General features: G+C 37.0%; 1 protein-coding gene across 3 annotated transcripts in view; it reads left to right on the forward strand.

Moving 5' to 3' along the window:
* Positions 1 to 6,339: 6,339 nt before the first annotated feature.
* LOC110443390 (carbonic anhydrase-related protein-like) overlaps positions 6,340 to 18,538 on the forward strand; it is a 33,237-nt gene continuing 21,038 nt past the window's right edge. Inside the window, exons 1-2 of one of the 3 annotated variants that reach the window (XM_021487577.1) lie at positions 6,340 to 6,484; positions 16,707 to 16,901. In XM_021487577.1, coding sequence (XP_021343252.1) covers positions 16,841 to 16,901 — 61 coding nt within the window. In that variant the 5' untranslated portion in view covers positions 6,340 to 6,484; positions 16,707 to 16,840. Of the gene's footprint in view, positions 6,485 to 7,933; positions 8,059 to 16,593; positions 16,902 to 18,538 lie in introns of those variants that run through there. The other 2 variants (XM_021487576.1, XM_021487575.1) reach the window with 2 other exon arrangements.

Consider the following 18,538-nt stretch of genomic DNA (forward strand, 5'->3'; position numbering starts at 1 on the left):
AACTTCACTGAACGATTTCATTCTCCCGTGTTTGATATATAAAGAAAGATAACTCTTACTCAAAAGCAGTCGCCGGATCAGTTCTATCAAGATATCAGCATTATATAGTATGTGAACCCGAGGAGGCAGGACGTTTGATTTTATCCAAGCTCCTTTACATCGGACGCTTTAACAGAATTAACAACAAAATACTACATAGATAGACAAAACTGAAATTAATAATAATACAATAAAAGAATATATGACTTTACCATGGACTTAGATTTCCGTGACTTTACGAAACGAACAGACATTTAAAACAAAAGTCAAAAATATAAACAATCAGACAATTTTATAAAAGGCACGAACACTTTACAAAACCAACAGTTGGATATTTACACAAAAGGGCAAGTTTGAAAAAACAATTTTACATTTGTGTATAAGCAAACATACAATTTCATAAAATCAAAAAGTCAAATAACGAACAGGTGGTTTTACCAAAGAATTTTACATGATAAATAGACAAAATAAAACCAAAAGCATAAAACCATAACTGGCTTTTGACAAAATGAACAGACGTTTGTATTACACCGGACAGTACATTTTGTATTATAAAAGTAGCAAATTATACAAAATCTCTGGCTTAATTTATCTGTGACAAAATCGAACAGCCTGTTTTTATGTACACACAACTTGTTTGATTCAACACTCAGTTTCCTTCTACATCCAGTTCTTATTCACCAGCATAGCGTCATCACTGCAAATATATAAACATCCCGTTGCTGAGGAAATAAGCTATTTTGAACTTGGAAACAACTGCTTGCAGATAGAGAAGTGGTCAAAATAGAAAGGTTCCACTCTATACAGATCCAAAGTGTATGGACAAATGTAGCAGTGTTAACGGGGTTCCATTGTGTATAACGTGTCCGGACTATTAACTTTTCGATGCATACACAAACTAAAGGGTTTGGACTAGAAAGGTTCCTCTGTATACAGAGACTTAAGTGTCTTGACCATTGACGTTCATCTTTGAACAGAAAATATAGCGTCCAATCTAAAAGTTGGTTCCACTGAGTACAGAGACTTAAGAGTCTTGACCATTCTAAAAGTTGGTTCCACTGAGTACAGAGACTTAAGTGTCTTGACCATTCTAAAAGTTGGTTCCACTGAATACAGAGACTTAAGTGTCTTGACCATTCTAAAAGTTGGTTCCACTGAATACAGAGACTAAAGAGTCTTGAAAATTAACGCTCGTCTTTAAACAGAAACTATGGCGTCCAAACTAAGTAGGTAAACAGGAACTAAATTGTTGACTATTTACGTGCTACTTACTGTATATGATCACTGAAGAGTTCGGACTAAGAAGGTTCCACTGTTTATAGGAACTTAAAACTTACCAAGTAAGCACAAAGTAAAATGTCATCGCTTCCTCATAAACGATAGCCGGAAGAGTCACTGGGGAACATCTCAAAACCTTAAAAATATAAAACTTGTTTTTTTCATCTCAATTGAAAGTTTTTTTTAACTTGCACTGTCAGCTCTCAGTGTTGGTTTAAACAATATTTATTAATTAAATTCATTTACAATACAATACAATCACATAAATTGAAAGGATCTGGCGACAAGATATAAAATCTTATATTAGGCCATCTCCTTTAGGTAACATTTAACAAACATTTATATTCTCTGACTGACCATAATTAATTAACAAATATAACACACATTTTAATCTAATTAGCAAGAAAGAAAGAAATGAGAAATAAAGAGTTAAATTATTAAGAGAGATAGAATATAGAGATTTAGAAATTTGAGAGAGTGATGAGATTCCACTTCAACACCTAGAATCTGCCTGATGCCATAATGTACCTCTGAACTTGATTAAAAATTTCAATATTTTCTATTTGAGACAAATTTGGGTCACCTTGCTCTCAGTGTTAGGAGTAAGTACATTTTACTGTACACAGAAATAACAGTTTCTTGGCTAGCGAGATTCCAATGTATGCAGATACAGAAACTAAAATTCCTGGAAGTACAGGTTCCATTTTATACTGAAATCAAAGTGTCTTTAATTAGTATATTAAAACCTTAGTGTTTAAACTAACAAGGTTCCGCTGAAGCTGAGGAGACCGGGACAAGTCTGGCTACCCCTGATATTTTCGTCTTGGGCGCACTTGAGGAACTAAGCAGTCTAGTTGACAGGGCGGGACATTCACAGGAAAAGATGGTAAGTAAAACAGAACCAAAACGTTAGCAAAAGCTTTCTGGATTATATATAGTGAAGAATCAACGCAATTTAATATATACATGTACTTGATAACCTGTGAATCGCAGCAATTTAACAAGCTTTCTCAAATTATCATTTTGAAAGTATAAATACATTGTAAATAGGATAAGAGTACAAATTACACCATAAAATCACAATAATACCAGCTTAATATAAATTGAACATTTTTAATACGGAAACAGGATATGACTCAAACCTAAAGCATATTTTTTTCTTTTTGTGAACGAATTTCAAGATCAGTATCAAATTTTATATATAGAAAATACGATAAACAGCTTAATATACTTAGTTTGTAAAAATATTGTAATCAGAGAAAAATTCATTGATCCGGATTTAACACGCCGATATGTGTATATTCTTTATGTTATTGATATAGGTATACGTCCGCGTCAATGGTAGTAAAGTTTTAGTTGACGTAGAAGTCTGGTGACAACTTTCATGTAATGCTTTGTAACTAGATCCCACACGTCTAGCTGTTGTTACACCTCCTAATGACACCGAGGCTTTATCGATACAACGTTCGTTATTTCAAATGTTGCATAGCAACACGGAGAATCTAACACTGCTGGAACGTTGTGTAACCTATCTACGAACAAACGGATACCACGTCAGTGTTACACAACCACACAACCAATCCACTGCCATCATCATCATCAAACTTTATTTCCTCCAAAAGGGAGATATTTGTGTACAAGAAAAAAAGCAAAAATTACAAAAAGGACAGAAAATGCCACGGTTGGGCGCAGCTAAAGAACTGTGTCCTCGCGAATGCGAGTAAAAGTCTTAGTCATGGTTTCTTAAATCATTCCATTCACTTGAGTACGCGAAGCGCGCACGACAAAGTATGCTGCATGCATCAGAAACAGTTTTTGAGTTGTACCTGCACCTAATGAATTGTGAAGAAAGGTAGCAGTGTCATGTTGATCAATGTAATTGAACACATTCAATCCAAACTTATGCAGGGTCATCTGAAGAAAATGAGCCCGGAGTTCGCTGGTGTACTCGTAGGTACAGCAATAGTGAGATATGACGTCATAGAAATGTTGGGAACACGTGGAGCAAACGTTCTGGTCAGGTGCCGAAGGCTTAGCCAATAATCTGCACAATGAGTAAATTTCTTCTATTTCTCTGTTAGATTTTGCCGCGCGCAACATAATGTACGGGTTGTAGGAGGAGTGACAGTTCCTAAATATATCAAAATCACGGTTGTTTCTTATTCGATCTTTTAGGGTCAGGTTTTCTGTAGCTATTATGGAATTTCTCACTATTCCCTTCAAATGAAGCTTAGAGGGGAACGTGTAGTTACGAAGGTGTGCATCCAAGTAAGACGACATGTTATATTTGTAGATTATCTGCACAATATCCGGAACAAACCCTCTTTCACGAGTGCAAATGAAGGAATGAATATAGTCTTCTTGTGAAGATCTGCTTAGTTAAGAGAGACTGCTCCATCAGAACAAGCTTTCCGAGAAATATTAGCTTCCTCTTATAAATAGCTGCAGAAATTCTAATCAAACCAAGTACAGGCTCAACAATATCTGACCTGGCACGACGATCAGCTCCAGGAATGACCTTAGCAGCGTAATGTTGAAAGCGACTAAGTTTCGCGAGGTCGGTATTACCGAGTTGAACCCAGTGCTCACATCCATATAGAATTGAAGGTAGTATCACTTTCTTATAAAGACTGATTTTTTACTAGAGGATTGATATCACATGCTGAGGGACAAAGCACTATGATAGAATGTAGCGTTTTTATCCCTTTGACACACGCAGCCTGGATGCGTTCGGCGTTAGACATTTGTGAGCTTACAATAGTTCCTAGATGAACTTGAGAGCAGGTGGTCTCAATAGTGACAGGTCCAAGCATCCAACTTGCATCGCGCTGTCTTGGGATGTTATTTCCTATAACAACAGTTTTACACTTTGAGTGATTAAATACGAATTTCCACTCACGCCTGTATTCATAGCAAATGTTCAGAAGCTTTTGAAGTGAAAGCGGGGAAGTTGTGATCAAGGATATGTCGTCGGCTAACGTCGGATTTCCAGTTAATTAGCATTGGACTTTAGCACCAAGCTTACTATTCTCTAAATTGCAAAGAAGGGAATCGATGAATGTTTGGTATAGAAATGTCGACAATACTCCTCCTTGTCGATCCCCTGACTCAACAGGAAACCAAGATGACGTCGTTCCCTGCCACGTCACAGCGCTCACCATATCGGTGTAAGACTCGCGAATACACTGGAAGAGTTGTCCATTGACTCCACGATCTTTTACTTTTGCCATTAGCCCTCCATGCCAAACAGTGTCGCAGGCCTTTTTGATATCGAGAAAGGCTAAATAAACGGTGCTGTTTAACTCAAGGTTATGGTAAATCGTCTCCTGGAGAGAGAAAGACGCCGTCGTACATCCTAAAGATTTGCGGAAACCGTTCTGTTGTGAATTCGGGAAGGGAAGGACTGAAGTCGCCAGGGAGGCCTGTATCCGATTGCTGATGACCTTTTCAAATAATTTGTAGGAACAACATAACAGGGAAATTGGTCGATAATTAGCGGGATCACACCAAGACTTGTTACCACCTTTGTGAAAATGAAGAATTAAACCTCTTTTCCATATACCAGGTACGTGAGCAAGTTTGATACATTTGGTGTACAGCTTTTGTAAACATAGTATCAGGGTTCGTCCTCCATAACGTAGATGTTCATTGCGAACACCATCGGTTCCGGGTGCTTTATTTAACTTAAGTTTCCTTAGGGCACATTCAATTTCATTAAACACGATTTTCCGATTTAGTTCATCCGTATCCAAAACAGACATGGGGTCAGTTGTAATTTCACAATTTATAAAGTCCGATGCATCAGTGTCACATTTAAAAACGTTCCAAAAATAGTTTTTGAATGCTTCCGCATTATCTTCAGGTGACCTAAGTAACTCGCCCTGAACTTTTATGGTTGAAATTCTAGTGTAGGACGTTCCTTTTAATTTCTTCAAGGCCTGCCAGAATGTTGCATTATCACAATCCGCTGCGTCGTTCAAGTTCTGATATAGGAATTGCTGATGTTCCTCATATGCTCTACTTTGAATCGTCTTGAAGTGACGTTTAGCGCTTTTATATTGGCGATAGGTTGGATAATGAGAGCCTCGTGGTTTACCGTCAGCTATCCATTCCTTTCGTCGATCACGTGCACACTTGTGCGCTTCTCTCACTGCTTTCGTCCACCATGGTTTTAACCGTGAGTCATATGTTGAACTAGGAATACAATGTCCGACTGTGCATTAATATCAAAATCAAGATAATCCCGAAGGATACTGTCAACTGCCAGTTGAAATTGTATCAAATGATTAACTGTACATTTCCTCCAGTTAGGCTGCGAGGGCGATATATGATATGGAGTATGGAAAATTTCAGGTGACCGGATACTACACTCCAAAGCCGCGTGATCGGATGCTATATCTGTATCGGCAGACACGAAAACTCTACACGATTGGATACAGTCAATCATTGTGTCACTTATCAAAAAAAAGTCGATGGTAGTTTCAAGGGGAGAAAATGTGTAAGGTAGACCTGCACACAGATCCGATTTGTTGACAGGGATCAGGTTATTGGAAGAAATAAACCTATGGACAAGCGTTTGTTTTCGCCGTGCTGAGTATGAGATGGGAACCGTATCATACTGTGCGTTGAGATCACCAACTACAATTACGCCGATATGTTTATATTCTTTATGTTATTGATATAGGTATACGTCCGGGTCAATGGTAGTAAAGTTTTAGTTGACGTAGAAGTCTGGTGACAACTTTCATATAATGCTTTGTAACTAGATCCCACACGTCTAGCTGTTGTTACACCTCCTAATGACACCGAGGCTTTATCGATACAACGTTCGTTATTTCAAATGTTGCATAGCAACACGGAGAATCTAACACTGTTGGAACGTTGTGTAACCTATCTTCGAACAAACGGATACCATGTCACTGTTACACAACCACACAACCAATCCACTGCCATAAGGTCAGGACCACGGAACAACGCCATTGTCGCTAAGCCAGTGCTACACCATAACGCCGTTACCGAAAGGCCAGCAACGTCGCCGAACGCGCAGGGCCAAGCCACTTCATCGTAGCCAAAACTCCAGGGCCAAACCACTACATCGTAGCCAAACCTCCAGGGCCATACAACCACGCTGTTTCTACAAAAACACTGCTATATGGTCATACTCAAGGTAACGTATCAAAACATATATCAACTTAACTGAATAAGATTATTTCTGATAAATGCCTTTTCATTTCGGTTTGGGAATCGCTTTCGTTTTGTAGATCGACCACGGGGTATAATTTGTATTATACTGCAAGTTTTGTAGATCGACCACGGGATATACTTTTTATTATACCGTGAGTTTTGTAGATCGACCACGGGGTATACTTTTTATACTGTGAGTTTTGTAGATCGACCAAGGGGTATACTTTGTATACTGTGAGTTTTGTAGATCGACCACGGGGCATAATTTTTCTACTGTGAGTCACGGGGTATAATTTTTCTACAGTGAGTTTTCATGAACTACCTGTCACTTTCATCTGTCTTGTGATTTAATGCAATGTATGCATTTCTGATTCATCTCAAAAGGAAACGTGATCTCAGATATAGGTACATGTATACATCCCTTTTCAAGGTCATGTATTTCCTTGGTATTTTTCAACAGTGAAATGTGTACAGATGCGAAGTAATGTATGAACCTGTATTTTGTTTAGAGAACATTTAGAGGGAGCATGTCAGCGTCGAGAATAGGTCGTGTCTTTTTACGTGTACATGTGTAAACATTATGAAAGTTTGTTTTCAAAACAATGGCGCCATGTCATAATTCAATAAAATGATACAAATGCCATGGTCTGATATATAGAGGTGAAAGGTCAAACACAGTGTCATATATTGCATCATAAACAATCAAACAATTTAAATGCCAAGGTCATCTATCGATGCATCCTCGAAATTCCAGGGGTTACGCTCACAAGTGCGGAGAGCGTAAGTGAGGGTAGCCCTTGGAATTTCGAAGGTTATATCGAGGGGAAAGATAAAACATAGTCATGTACATATCAATGTGAAACCAAGGGTCATAGATAAAGCTAAGAGGTCAAACATGCGTATTGACATGCAAGACATCGAAAGTTAGCTCTCAAATGTCAAGGTCACTCAAAATAATTCCCCTGCAAACACTGCTGAATGGATTAAGATGAAAAGGACATGATCCTGTACCCACCTGAGTCACACTATCATATAGTTACACATTCTATTAGGGGCCTGTTTACTCAACACTGTATGTCATGGATCATATACGGGTTTATTGTGCCGAGAGATTGGAGAAAGTTATCGTTGATTTACTTATACTTGACTACACCCAGCAGAGTCTTTATCTAGTATCATAAATTTCAGTTGGCGTAGTGAAGGGTGGCTATCGGCAATATTTAGATACAAGTACATCTAAATACAGGTTTATGTGAATACACACGACAGGCCTATACCGATTGGTGTACCTGTACTCGGACAGTCTAAGATGACCGGCGAAGTTTCCATGTTGACATAATTAAGGACGTACTAAGCCGATAAACGTCGGGGACTGGGACCTGCAGTCAACATCCGGTCTCGGAGTTTAATATATTTTTTTCACACAAGTTGACTTCCTTGTTAAGATAATGAGTGTTTGATAAGACGATATTGTCTAACATCAGCCCTGGTATTACTCACCGGGTATATCTATGTATAAGTAGGCTCTCAGCTCCACTGGCGTCCGGTTGATATCCAGTAAGTATAGCGTGATACTAAACTATCATTAATTGTCTATTTTAATGTTATACGTATCATTTACTTTTTATTGGAGGACATGAATTTCATTTCTCATCATTACTTAACTTAATGACACCCTAACATGACAATTATAGAAGAAATATTTCTATATTTATGCAAACTGAAAATGACTTGAAATAAGAAAGTCTTTGCAATTTAAATTAAATCTATATAAAAGGGACACAAAATACAAGTGTATTTACTCATCGAATCATGAAGCTTATCGGCGATTTCGCTTGGTACTGATACGTTCTCGTGTGATGAGAGTGACATACCCCTGGTAAAGTACTGCAAAGTCAATATAGTACGTACATATATGTCACATTTCCTCTGTACATATCGGGTAACTCGTTTTAACAAATCTCGACCAGCAGTTTTAACAGGTAAGATATTAACGATGATTTATACCACTTTTAGACCCCCTAATGGATCAATGTGTCTTAATGATCAAAATAGCATTAAGAATATACATGTGTAGGCTTAAACCTTTCACAATTGATACATAAAGCCTACACATATATACACTTAATATTGTTTTGATGCATTAAGAACGTTGCTGCATTAGGGGGTCTAATATAGCACAAGGAATAGTACTTATCTATTTACCTTAAATTCCCTCTCAGCCAGGTAAAACTCTGTTTTGTTTCAATATGAAGGTACAATATACTGATGCTATTATTATCTTGTCTGTACTGGTACATGTAAGTCACTTTGGAAGTATCTCGATTTTATGATGTTCCAGAAGTGTTAGTAGGTGGCAGCCTGAACAATTTGTATATATTATGTTAAATTATTTAGCTAGTATAGGTAAAATGTATGGTATAGTTAAAGGAAGATTATTTCTATTCAAGTGTAAACACCGCCAGTTAATAAGAAACATTTAACATGCATTTCTGTAATAAAATTATCATCTTTCGAACTTATCAACACGTTGTATTACATGCTTATATGTACACTGCCGTCCAAAAGTTCTGTTACATTTGCATTTTTTCGATATATACTTAAAGTACAGAATTATGCCAATCTTGATTTTATTATCATTTGCATATATTATTAACTAAGTTATTGGACAATTATTTCTGTTGATTTTATTATGTTAAGTTAAGATAATGTTACAAAAATCAGCGTTTATGTAAATTTTCAAAAACATTGTATTTCTATTAATATTTAGTGTATCCTCCACGAGCTCTAATCACAGCCTATATACGGTCAGGCATACTCCTAACCAAAGTTCTACATATCCTATCAGGTATTCCAGCCCATTTAAGCTGTAAGGTAGCTTCAAGCTCCCTTAGATTTCTGCCCTTGTGTCGGCGAACTTCAAAACCCAGATATCTCAACAAGTTTTCTATCGGGTTTATAAGTCGGGGGACTGTGGGGGCCACCCCAAAGACAGAATATTGTTGTCCTCCTTCCATTCGTTCATTATTCGTCACCGTCATCCTGGAATAAATAGTTGTTTCCATAGCCTAGCAGATGTGCTGATGGTACCGCGCTGTTTTCTAAAATATCAATGTATTTGGTTCCGTTCAGGTTTCCTTTCAAAGGAGTAAGGTATCCAGTCCCTCGGTAGGACATTGCACCCCAAACTGTCACACCGCCACCACCAAACTTAACTGTAGTCACTACACATTCTCGCCGCAATTGTGCCCTTCTTCTCACATATGTTCTGCCATCTGTTTGGAAAATGATAAACTTAGACTCGTCAGTCAATAAAACAGTCGACCAGTCCACCAATGTCCAATTTGCATGGTTGTGTGCAAATGTCAATCTTTTCCGACGATGGGTAGCAGTCAAAAGTTTTTTTTCGACAGCAACACAACCTTTCAATCCCGCATTGTGTAATCGTCTCCTCACTGTGGTATTCGACGCTACCACACCATTTTGTATCCACTCCGTTCGAAGCTCAGGAACGGTATCCTTGCGATTTTTGAGACTGGTCCGGACTAATAATCTATCATCCCGATGGGTAGAAATCCGTGGCCGGCCAGAACGTTCCCGATCCTCATAGTTCCCGGTATCTTGGAACCGTTTAATGGCCATGTACACGTTCTGTCTGCAACAAAAGAGAAACAGTAAAACAATTATAGACAGGTTCTGGATAAGTAAATATATAAATGCACCATATCCGCGATGAAAACATTCACTTACCTACTGGTTCCAAAAGTTCTTCCCTTATCATTCGCTGTATTTCTTCTCATGAGTATTTGCAAAGTGATTGAATAGTACAACTATACTTAAGAGATAACAAATAATCAATGAGTGGTGAATAGTGATGTATTTTGTCATATCAAATTAAAATTAAAATTAGATATCTAGTACATTAAAGTAAATCTAAAAACTCTCAAACATCTGATAGATTTATGTAAAATGTGAAATAACAGAATTGTTTGATAAAACCCTTTTTGTGATTCAATTTGGATAATCAATGATGGCAAATCATCTTTATCACATTATATCCCTTTTAATTAATAGAAAAAAAGAAAAAAAAATCCAATAGTTTTGTCAAAGATAATTAATCAGCAAAATTTAAAATATGTAACAGAACTTTTGGAGGGCAGTGTATATATATACATATAGAACGAGTAACGATTTATTTGGTTATAGTTTTTGTAATTTTCATTCGAGTTAATACTCAGTACCTCACAAATTTCTATAATTGGTCACTACCAAATGGATAAGTTGTTCTTGTGAGGGTAAGTGAAGACGGTTTGGCTTTAAAACTCTATGTTCTATGGAGATGATGGGATAAAACAGAATTCCATTAAGATATACACGGGTATATGGTGTTTACGTACTGGCACGCTATCCATATACATGTAGTTCATGTAACATGCATGGATGCTGAAAATGAGCGTCAAATGCCAATCTGTTTGTGTCAGCTGATCTGCGATATATGCTTTGAACTTCTGCAACATGATCATTTCTACGTGTATGTACGGTTTTTATTTTATAGATTATATGTATCATGTTAAGTAAAAATTTATCATAACGAAAAATAAGAACTTGCTGGCAATTTTCTTTTTTTCAAACATAAAAATAGCAGCATTAATAACAAAATAGAGTTGTATCGATCAAGCTGGTGATTTGTGTTAGAATTAAGGATATATGCTTCCTTATGCAAGTGTACATGTGATTTATTGATTTGTGCTAGAATTAAGGATATATGCTATATACCTAACGTTAGTGTGTGATTTGGTGATTTGCGTTGGAATTAATAATATATGCTACCTTACGTCAGTGTACATGGGATTTGGTGATTTGTGTTAGAATTAAGGATATAAGTTTCCTTACGCCAGTGTGTGATTTGGTGAAGTGTGTTAGAGTTAATGATATTTGCTAGCTTACGCCAGTGTACATGTGATTTGGTGATTTGTGTTAGAATAAAGGATATATGCTACCTAATGCCAGTGTGTGATTTGGTGATTTGTGTTAGAGTTAAGGATATATGCTTCCTTACGCCAATGTGTGATTTGGTGATTTGCGTTAGAATTAATAACATATGCTAGCTTACGTCAGTGTACATGCGATTTGGTGATTTGTGTTAGAATTAAGGATATGTGCTACCTTACACCAGTGTATATGTCATTTGGTGATTTGTGTTAAAGTTAATGATATATGTTTCCATACGTCAGTGTGTGGTTTGGTGATTTGTGTAAGAGTTAAGGATATATGCTATGTACCTTACGCCAGTGTACATCTGATTTATTGATTTGTGTTAGAATTAAGGATATATGCTACCTAACGTCAGTGTGTGGTTTGGTGATTTGTGTTAGAGTTAAGGATATATGCTACCTTACGCCAGTGTGTGGTTTGGTGATTTGTGTTAGAATTAAGGATATATGCTACCTAACGTCAGTGTGTGGTTTGGTGATTTGTGTTAGAGTTAAGGATATATGCTACCTTACGCCAGTGTACATCTGATTTATTGATTTGTGTTAGAATTAAGGATATAAGTTTCCTTACGCCAGTGTGTGATTTGGTGATTTGTGTTAGAATTAAGGATATTTGCTACCTAACGTCAGTGTGTGATTTGGTGATTTGTGTTAGAGTAACGGATATATGCTAACTAACGCCCGTGTGTGATTTGGTGATTTGTGTTAGAGTTAAGGATATATGCTTCCTAACGCCAGTGTGTGATTGGGTGATTTGTGTTAGAGTTAAGGATATATGCTACCTTACGCCAGTGTGTGATTTGTTGATTTGTGTTAGAGTTAAGGATATATGCTTCCTAACGCCAGTGTGTGATTTGGTGATTTGTGTTAGAATAAAGGATATATGCTACTTAACGTCAGTGTGTGATTTGGTGATTTGCGTTAGAATTAATAATATATGCTACCTTACGTCAGTGTACATGCGATTTGGTGATTTGTGTTAGAATAACGGATATATGCTACCTAACGCCAGTGTGTGATTTGGTGATTTGTGTTAGAATAACGGATATATGCTTCCTTTCGCCAGTGTGTGATTTGGTGATTTGTGTTAGAGTTAAGGATATTTGCTACCTTACGCCAGTGTGTGTTTTGGTGATTTGTGTTAGAATTAAGGATATATGTTTCCTTACGCCAATGTGTGATTTGTTGATTTGTGTTTCAATTAAGGATATATGATACCTTACGCCATTGTGTGTTTTGGTGATTTGTGTTTCAATTAAGGATATATATGCTTCCTAACGCCAGTGTGTAATTTGGTGATTTGTGTTAAAAATTAAGGATATATGCTACCTAACGTCAGTGTGTGATTTGGTGATTTGTGTTAAAATTAAGGATATATGCTTCTTAACGTCAGTGTGTGATTTGGTGATTTGTGTTAGAATTCAGGATATTTATGTTTTCTTACGCCAGTGTGTGATTTGGTGATTTGTGTTCGAGCTAAGGATATATGCTACCTTACGTCAGTGTACATGTGCTTTGGTGATTTGTGTTAGAATTAAGGATATATGTTTCCTTACGCCAGTGTGTGATTTGGTGATTTGTGTTAGAATAAAGGATATAAGCTACTTAACGTCAGTGTGTGATTTGGTGATTTGCGTTAGAATTAATAATATATGCTACCTTACGTCAGTGTACATGCGATTTGGTGATTTGTGTTAGAATAACGGATATATGCTTCCTTTCGCCAGTGTGTGATTTGGTGATTTGTGTTAGAGTTAAGGATATTTGCTACCTTACGTCAGTGTGTGATTTGGTGATTTGCGTTAGAATTAATAATATATGCTACCTTACGTCAGTGAACAGGGGATTTGGTGATTTGTGTTAGAATTAAGGATAGATGTTTCCTTACGCCATTGTGTGTTTTGGTGATCAGTGTACATCTGATTTATTGATTTGTGTTAGAATTAAGGATATAAGTTTCCTTACGCCAGTGTGTGATTTATTGATTTGTGTTAGAATTGAGGATATATGCTACCTAACGTCAGTGTGTGTTTTGGGGATTTGTGTTAGAATTAAGGATATATCCTACCTAACGTCAGTGTGTGTTTTGGTGATTTGCGTTAGAATTAATAATATATGCTACCTTACGTCAGTGTACATGCGATTTGGTGATTTGTGTTAGAATAAAGGATATAAGCTACTTAACGTCAGTGTGGTGATTTGTGTTAGAGTTAAGGATATTTGCTACCTTACGTCAGTGTGTGATTTGGTGATTTGTGTTAGTGTTAGAGTTAAGGATATTTGCTACCTTACGTCAGTGTGTGTTTTGGTGATTTGTGTTAGAATTCAGGATATTTATGTTTTATTGATTTGTGCTAGAATTAAGGATATATGCTACCTAACGTCAGTTTGTGTTTTGGTGATTTGTGTTAGAATTCAGGATATTTATGTTTTCTTACGCCAGTGTGTGATTTGGTGATTTGTGTTAGTGTTAGAGTTAAGGATATTTGCTACCTTACGTCAGTGTGTGTTTTGGTGATTTGTGTTAGAATTAAGGATATATGTTTCCTTACACCAGTGTGTGATTTGATGATTTGTGTTAGAATTAAGGATATATGCTACCTAACGTCAGTGTGTGTTTTGGTGATTTGTGTTAGAATTAAGGATATATGCTTCCTAACGCCAGTGTGTAATTTGGTGATTTGTGTTAAAAATTAAGAATATATGCTACCTAACGTCAGTGTGTGATTTGGTGATTTGTGTTAAAATTAAGGATATATGCTTCTTAACGTCAGTGTGTGATTTGGTGATTTGTGTTAGAATTCAGGATATTTATGTTTTCTTACGCCAGTGTGTGATTTGGTGATTTGTGTTAGAATTAAGGATATATATTTCCTTACGCCAGTGTGTGATTTGGTGATTTGTGTTAGAATTAAGGATATATATGTTTCCTTACGCCAGTGTGTGATTTGGTGATTTGTGTTAGAGCTAAGGATATTATGCTACCTTACGTCAGTGTACATGTGCTTTGGTGATTTGTGTTAGAATTAAGGATATATGTTTCCTTACGCCAGTGTGTGATTTGGTGATTTGTGTTAAAATTAAGGATATATGTTTCCTTACGTCAGTGTGTGATTTGGTGATTTGTGTTTCAATTAAGGATATATGCTGCTTCACACATCGGACTGAGTACATGCATGCGTCTGAATCGGAGTTAAGGATGTATATATATGCTACCTTACGCCAGTGTGTGATTTGGTGATTTGTATTAGAATTAAGGATATATGTTTCCTTACGCCAGTGAGTGATTTGGTGATTTGTGTTAGAGTTAAGGATATATGCTACCTAACGCCAGCGTACATGTGCTTTGGTGATTTGTGTTTCAATTAAGGCTTACGCCAGTGAGTGATTTGGTGATTTGTGTTAGAGTTAAGGATATATGCTACCGAACGCCAGTGTACATGTGCTTTGGTGATTTGTGTTAGTATTAAGGATATATGCTACTTAACGCCAGTGAGTGATTTGCTGATTTGTGTTAGAGTTAAGGATATCGATTTGTTTTTCAATTAAGGATATATGCTGCTTTGCAATTCGGACTGGGTATATGCATGCATCTGAATCGGAGTTAAGGATATATATTCTACCTTACGCCAGTGTGTGATTTGATGTTTGTGTTGTAGTTAAAGATATATATGTTTCCTTACGCCAGTGTGTGATTTGAGGATTTGTGTTAGAGTTAAGGATATATATATATATGCTAGCTTACACCAGTGTACATTGGATTTGGTTATTTGTGTTAGAGTTAATTTATTAACTACTTAACGCCAGTGTGTGATTTGGTGATTTGTGTTAGAGTTAAGGATTTATGCTACCTAACGCCAGTGTACATGTGCTTTGGTGATTTGTCTTAGTATTAAGGATATATGCTACTTAACGCCAGTCTGTGATTTGCTGATTTGTGTTAGAGTTAAGGATATTGATTTGTTTTTCAATTAAGGATATATGCTGCTTTGCAATTCGGACTGGGTATATGCATGCATCTGAATCGGAGTTAAGGATATATATTCTACCTTACGCCAGTGTGTGATTTGATGTTTGTGTTGTAGTTAAAGATATATATGTTTCCTTACGCCAGTGTGTGATTTGAGGATTTGTGTTAGAGTTAAGGATATATATATATATGCTAGCTTACACCAGTGTACATTGGATTTGGTTATTTGTGTTAGAGTTAATTTATAAACTACTTAACGCCAGTGTGTGATTTGGTGATTTGTGTTAGAGTTACGGATATATGCTACCTAACGCCAGTGTACATGTGCTTTGGTGATTTGTGTTAGAATTAAGGATATATGTTTCCTTACGCCAGTGAGTGATTTGGTGATTTGTGTTAGAGTTAAGGATATATGCTACCTAACGCCAGTGTACATGTGCTTTGGTGATTTGTGTTTCAATTAAGGATATATCCTGCTTTACACATCGGACTGGGTATATGCATGCGTCTGAATGGGAGTTAAGGATATGTACTATTGTACCTTACACTTTGTGACTGTGATTTGTTAGAGTCATGGATATACGCTACCTTCAATATTAGACTGGAGGCCGGGTTTCCGAAATTGCGGATAAAACTTTACATATAACTCACGTAGACCGGTTTTCTGATAAATATCGATTTCTACATGTACAAAAATGTATATATACATGTAATCATTAGTGAATTCCCCTACAATTTACTGCTCATGAACTGCTTGTTTGGTGAACGGTTTATTATGTTTGGTAATCTTTGAACATAAAAAATAGTTTGTATTAATCAGCACTACCCTTCTCCTTTGCCGAGCTATACGATACGAAACCTACAGTTAAATTTGGTAAAAAAAACCGCATTCAAACTATCTAATTGGAACACTTTGGGATTTATAATTATTCTTTGTTGAAACATGTGGAAAAAAAAGTTATGGTATTACCATTGAAAGGGATATTAACTTTGGTAACATCACTTTATTAATTGCACGACAAACTATGTTTCGCAGGTTTGTCTATAGGGAACTCTCTAACAGGAGTACACAGGAGACCTTTTAGTGTCACCGTGACCCGTAGTGAGGTAAACACAGCTCACCACAGCCATACACGTGTGTGTGTATATGTCGCCAGATATTGTTGGGCACATGAACAATTATATATCTCATCTATCTCATAAAGTACCCGTAATGCTACAGATGCGTTCTCCCTCCTCAGGATCTAAACACGGGCATAGGACAGCGAAATTTCATCATCCTGCCCACCGGGGGGCTCACAGACCGGCCCTAAAACACTCGTCCCGGCCCCCGCACAGCCGCGCCAGACTAATTTCCTTCCCCTTCTCGCGAAAGATGATCTGTATGGTGAGGACCGTTTGCCTCAGGGATGGAGACGATGGCTTCATATACGACAGTAAGTATCTCTGTGTATAAAGATAAATGATGTCTAATACATATTCTGTGTAATACATCTTCTGTGTGATACATCTTCTGTGTGATACATCTTTTTTGTAATACATCTTCTGTGTGATACACCTTCTCTGTAATACATCTTCTGTGTAATACATCTTCTGTGTGATACATCTTCTATGAAATACATCTTCTGTGTAATACACCGTCCGTGTGATACATCTACTGTGTAATACATCTTCTGTGTAATACATCTTATGTGTAATACATCTTATGTGTAAGAATCTTCTGTGTAATACATCTTCTGTGAAATACATCTTCTGTGTAATACATCTTCTGTGTGATACATCTTCTATGAAATACATCTTCTGTGTAATATACCGTCCGTGTGATACATCTACTGTGTAATACATCTTCTGTGTAATACATCTGATGTGTAATAATCTTCTGTGTAATACATCTTATGTGAAATACATTTTATGTGTGATACATCTTCTGTGTGATACATCTTCTGTTTAACACATCTTATGTGTGATACATCTTCTGTGTAATACATCTTCTGTGTAATGCATCTTCTGTGTGATACATCTTCTGTGTGATACATCTTCTGTGTGATACACCTTCTGTGTGATGCACCTCCTGTGTGATACATCTTCTGTGTTATACACCGTCCGTGTGATACATCTTCTGTGTGATACAACTTCTGTGTGATACATCTTCTGTGTAATACATCCTCTGTGTGATACACCGTCCGTGTGATACATCTTCTGTGTGATACAACTTCTGTGTGATACATCTTCTGTGTAATGCAACTTCTGTGTGATACATCTTCTGTTTGATACACCTTCTGTGTGATACACCTCCTGTGTGATACATCTTCTGTGTGATACACCGTCCGTGTGATACATCTTCTGTGTGATATAACTTCTGTGGGATACATCTTCTGTGTGATACATCTTCTGTGTGATACACCGTCCGTGTGATACATCTTCTGTGAGATATAACTTCTGTGGGATACATCTTCTGTGTGATACATCTTCTGTGTGATACACCTTCCGTGTGATACATCCTCTGTGTGATACAACTTCTGTGTGATACATCTTCTGTGTAATACAACTTCTGTGTGATACACCTCCTGTGTGATACATCTTCTGGGTGATACACCGTCCGTGTGATACATCTTCTGTGTAATACATCTTCTGTTTGATACACCTTCTGTGTGATACACCTCCTGTGTGATACATATTCTGTGTGATACACCGTCCGTGTGATACATCTTATGTGTGATATAACTTCTGTGGGATACATCTTCTGTGTGATACATCTTCTGTGTGATACACCTTCCGTGTGATACATCCTCTGTGTGATACAACTTCTGTGTGATACATCTTCTGTGTAATACATCCTCTGTGTAATGCATCTTCTGTGTGATACACCTCCTGTGTGATACCTCTTCTGTGTGATACACTGTCCGTGTGATACACCGTCCGTGTGATACATCTTCTGTGTGATACAACTTCTGTGTAATACATCTTCTGTGTGATACACCTCCTGTGTGATACATCTTCTGTGTAATACATCTTCTGTGTGATACAACTTCTGTGTGATACACCTCCTGTGTGATACATCTTCTGTGTGATA

Source organism: Mizuhopecten yessoensis, unplaced genomic scaffold, assembly GCF_002113885.1.
Source record: "Mizuhopecten yessoensis strain PY_sf001 unplaced genomic scaffold, ASM211388v2 scaffold716343, whole genome shotgun sequence".
Lineage (NCBI taxonomy): Eukaryota > Metazoa > Mollusca > Bivalvia > Pectinida > Pectinidae > Mizuhopecten > Mizuhopecten yessoensis.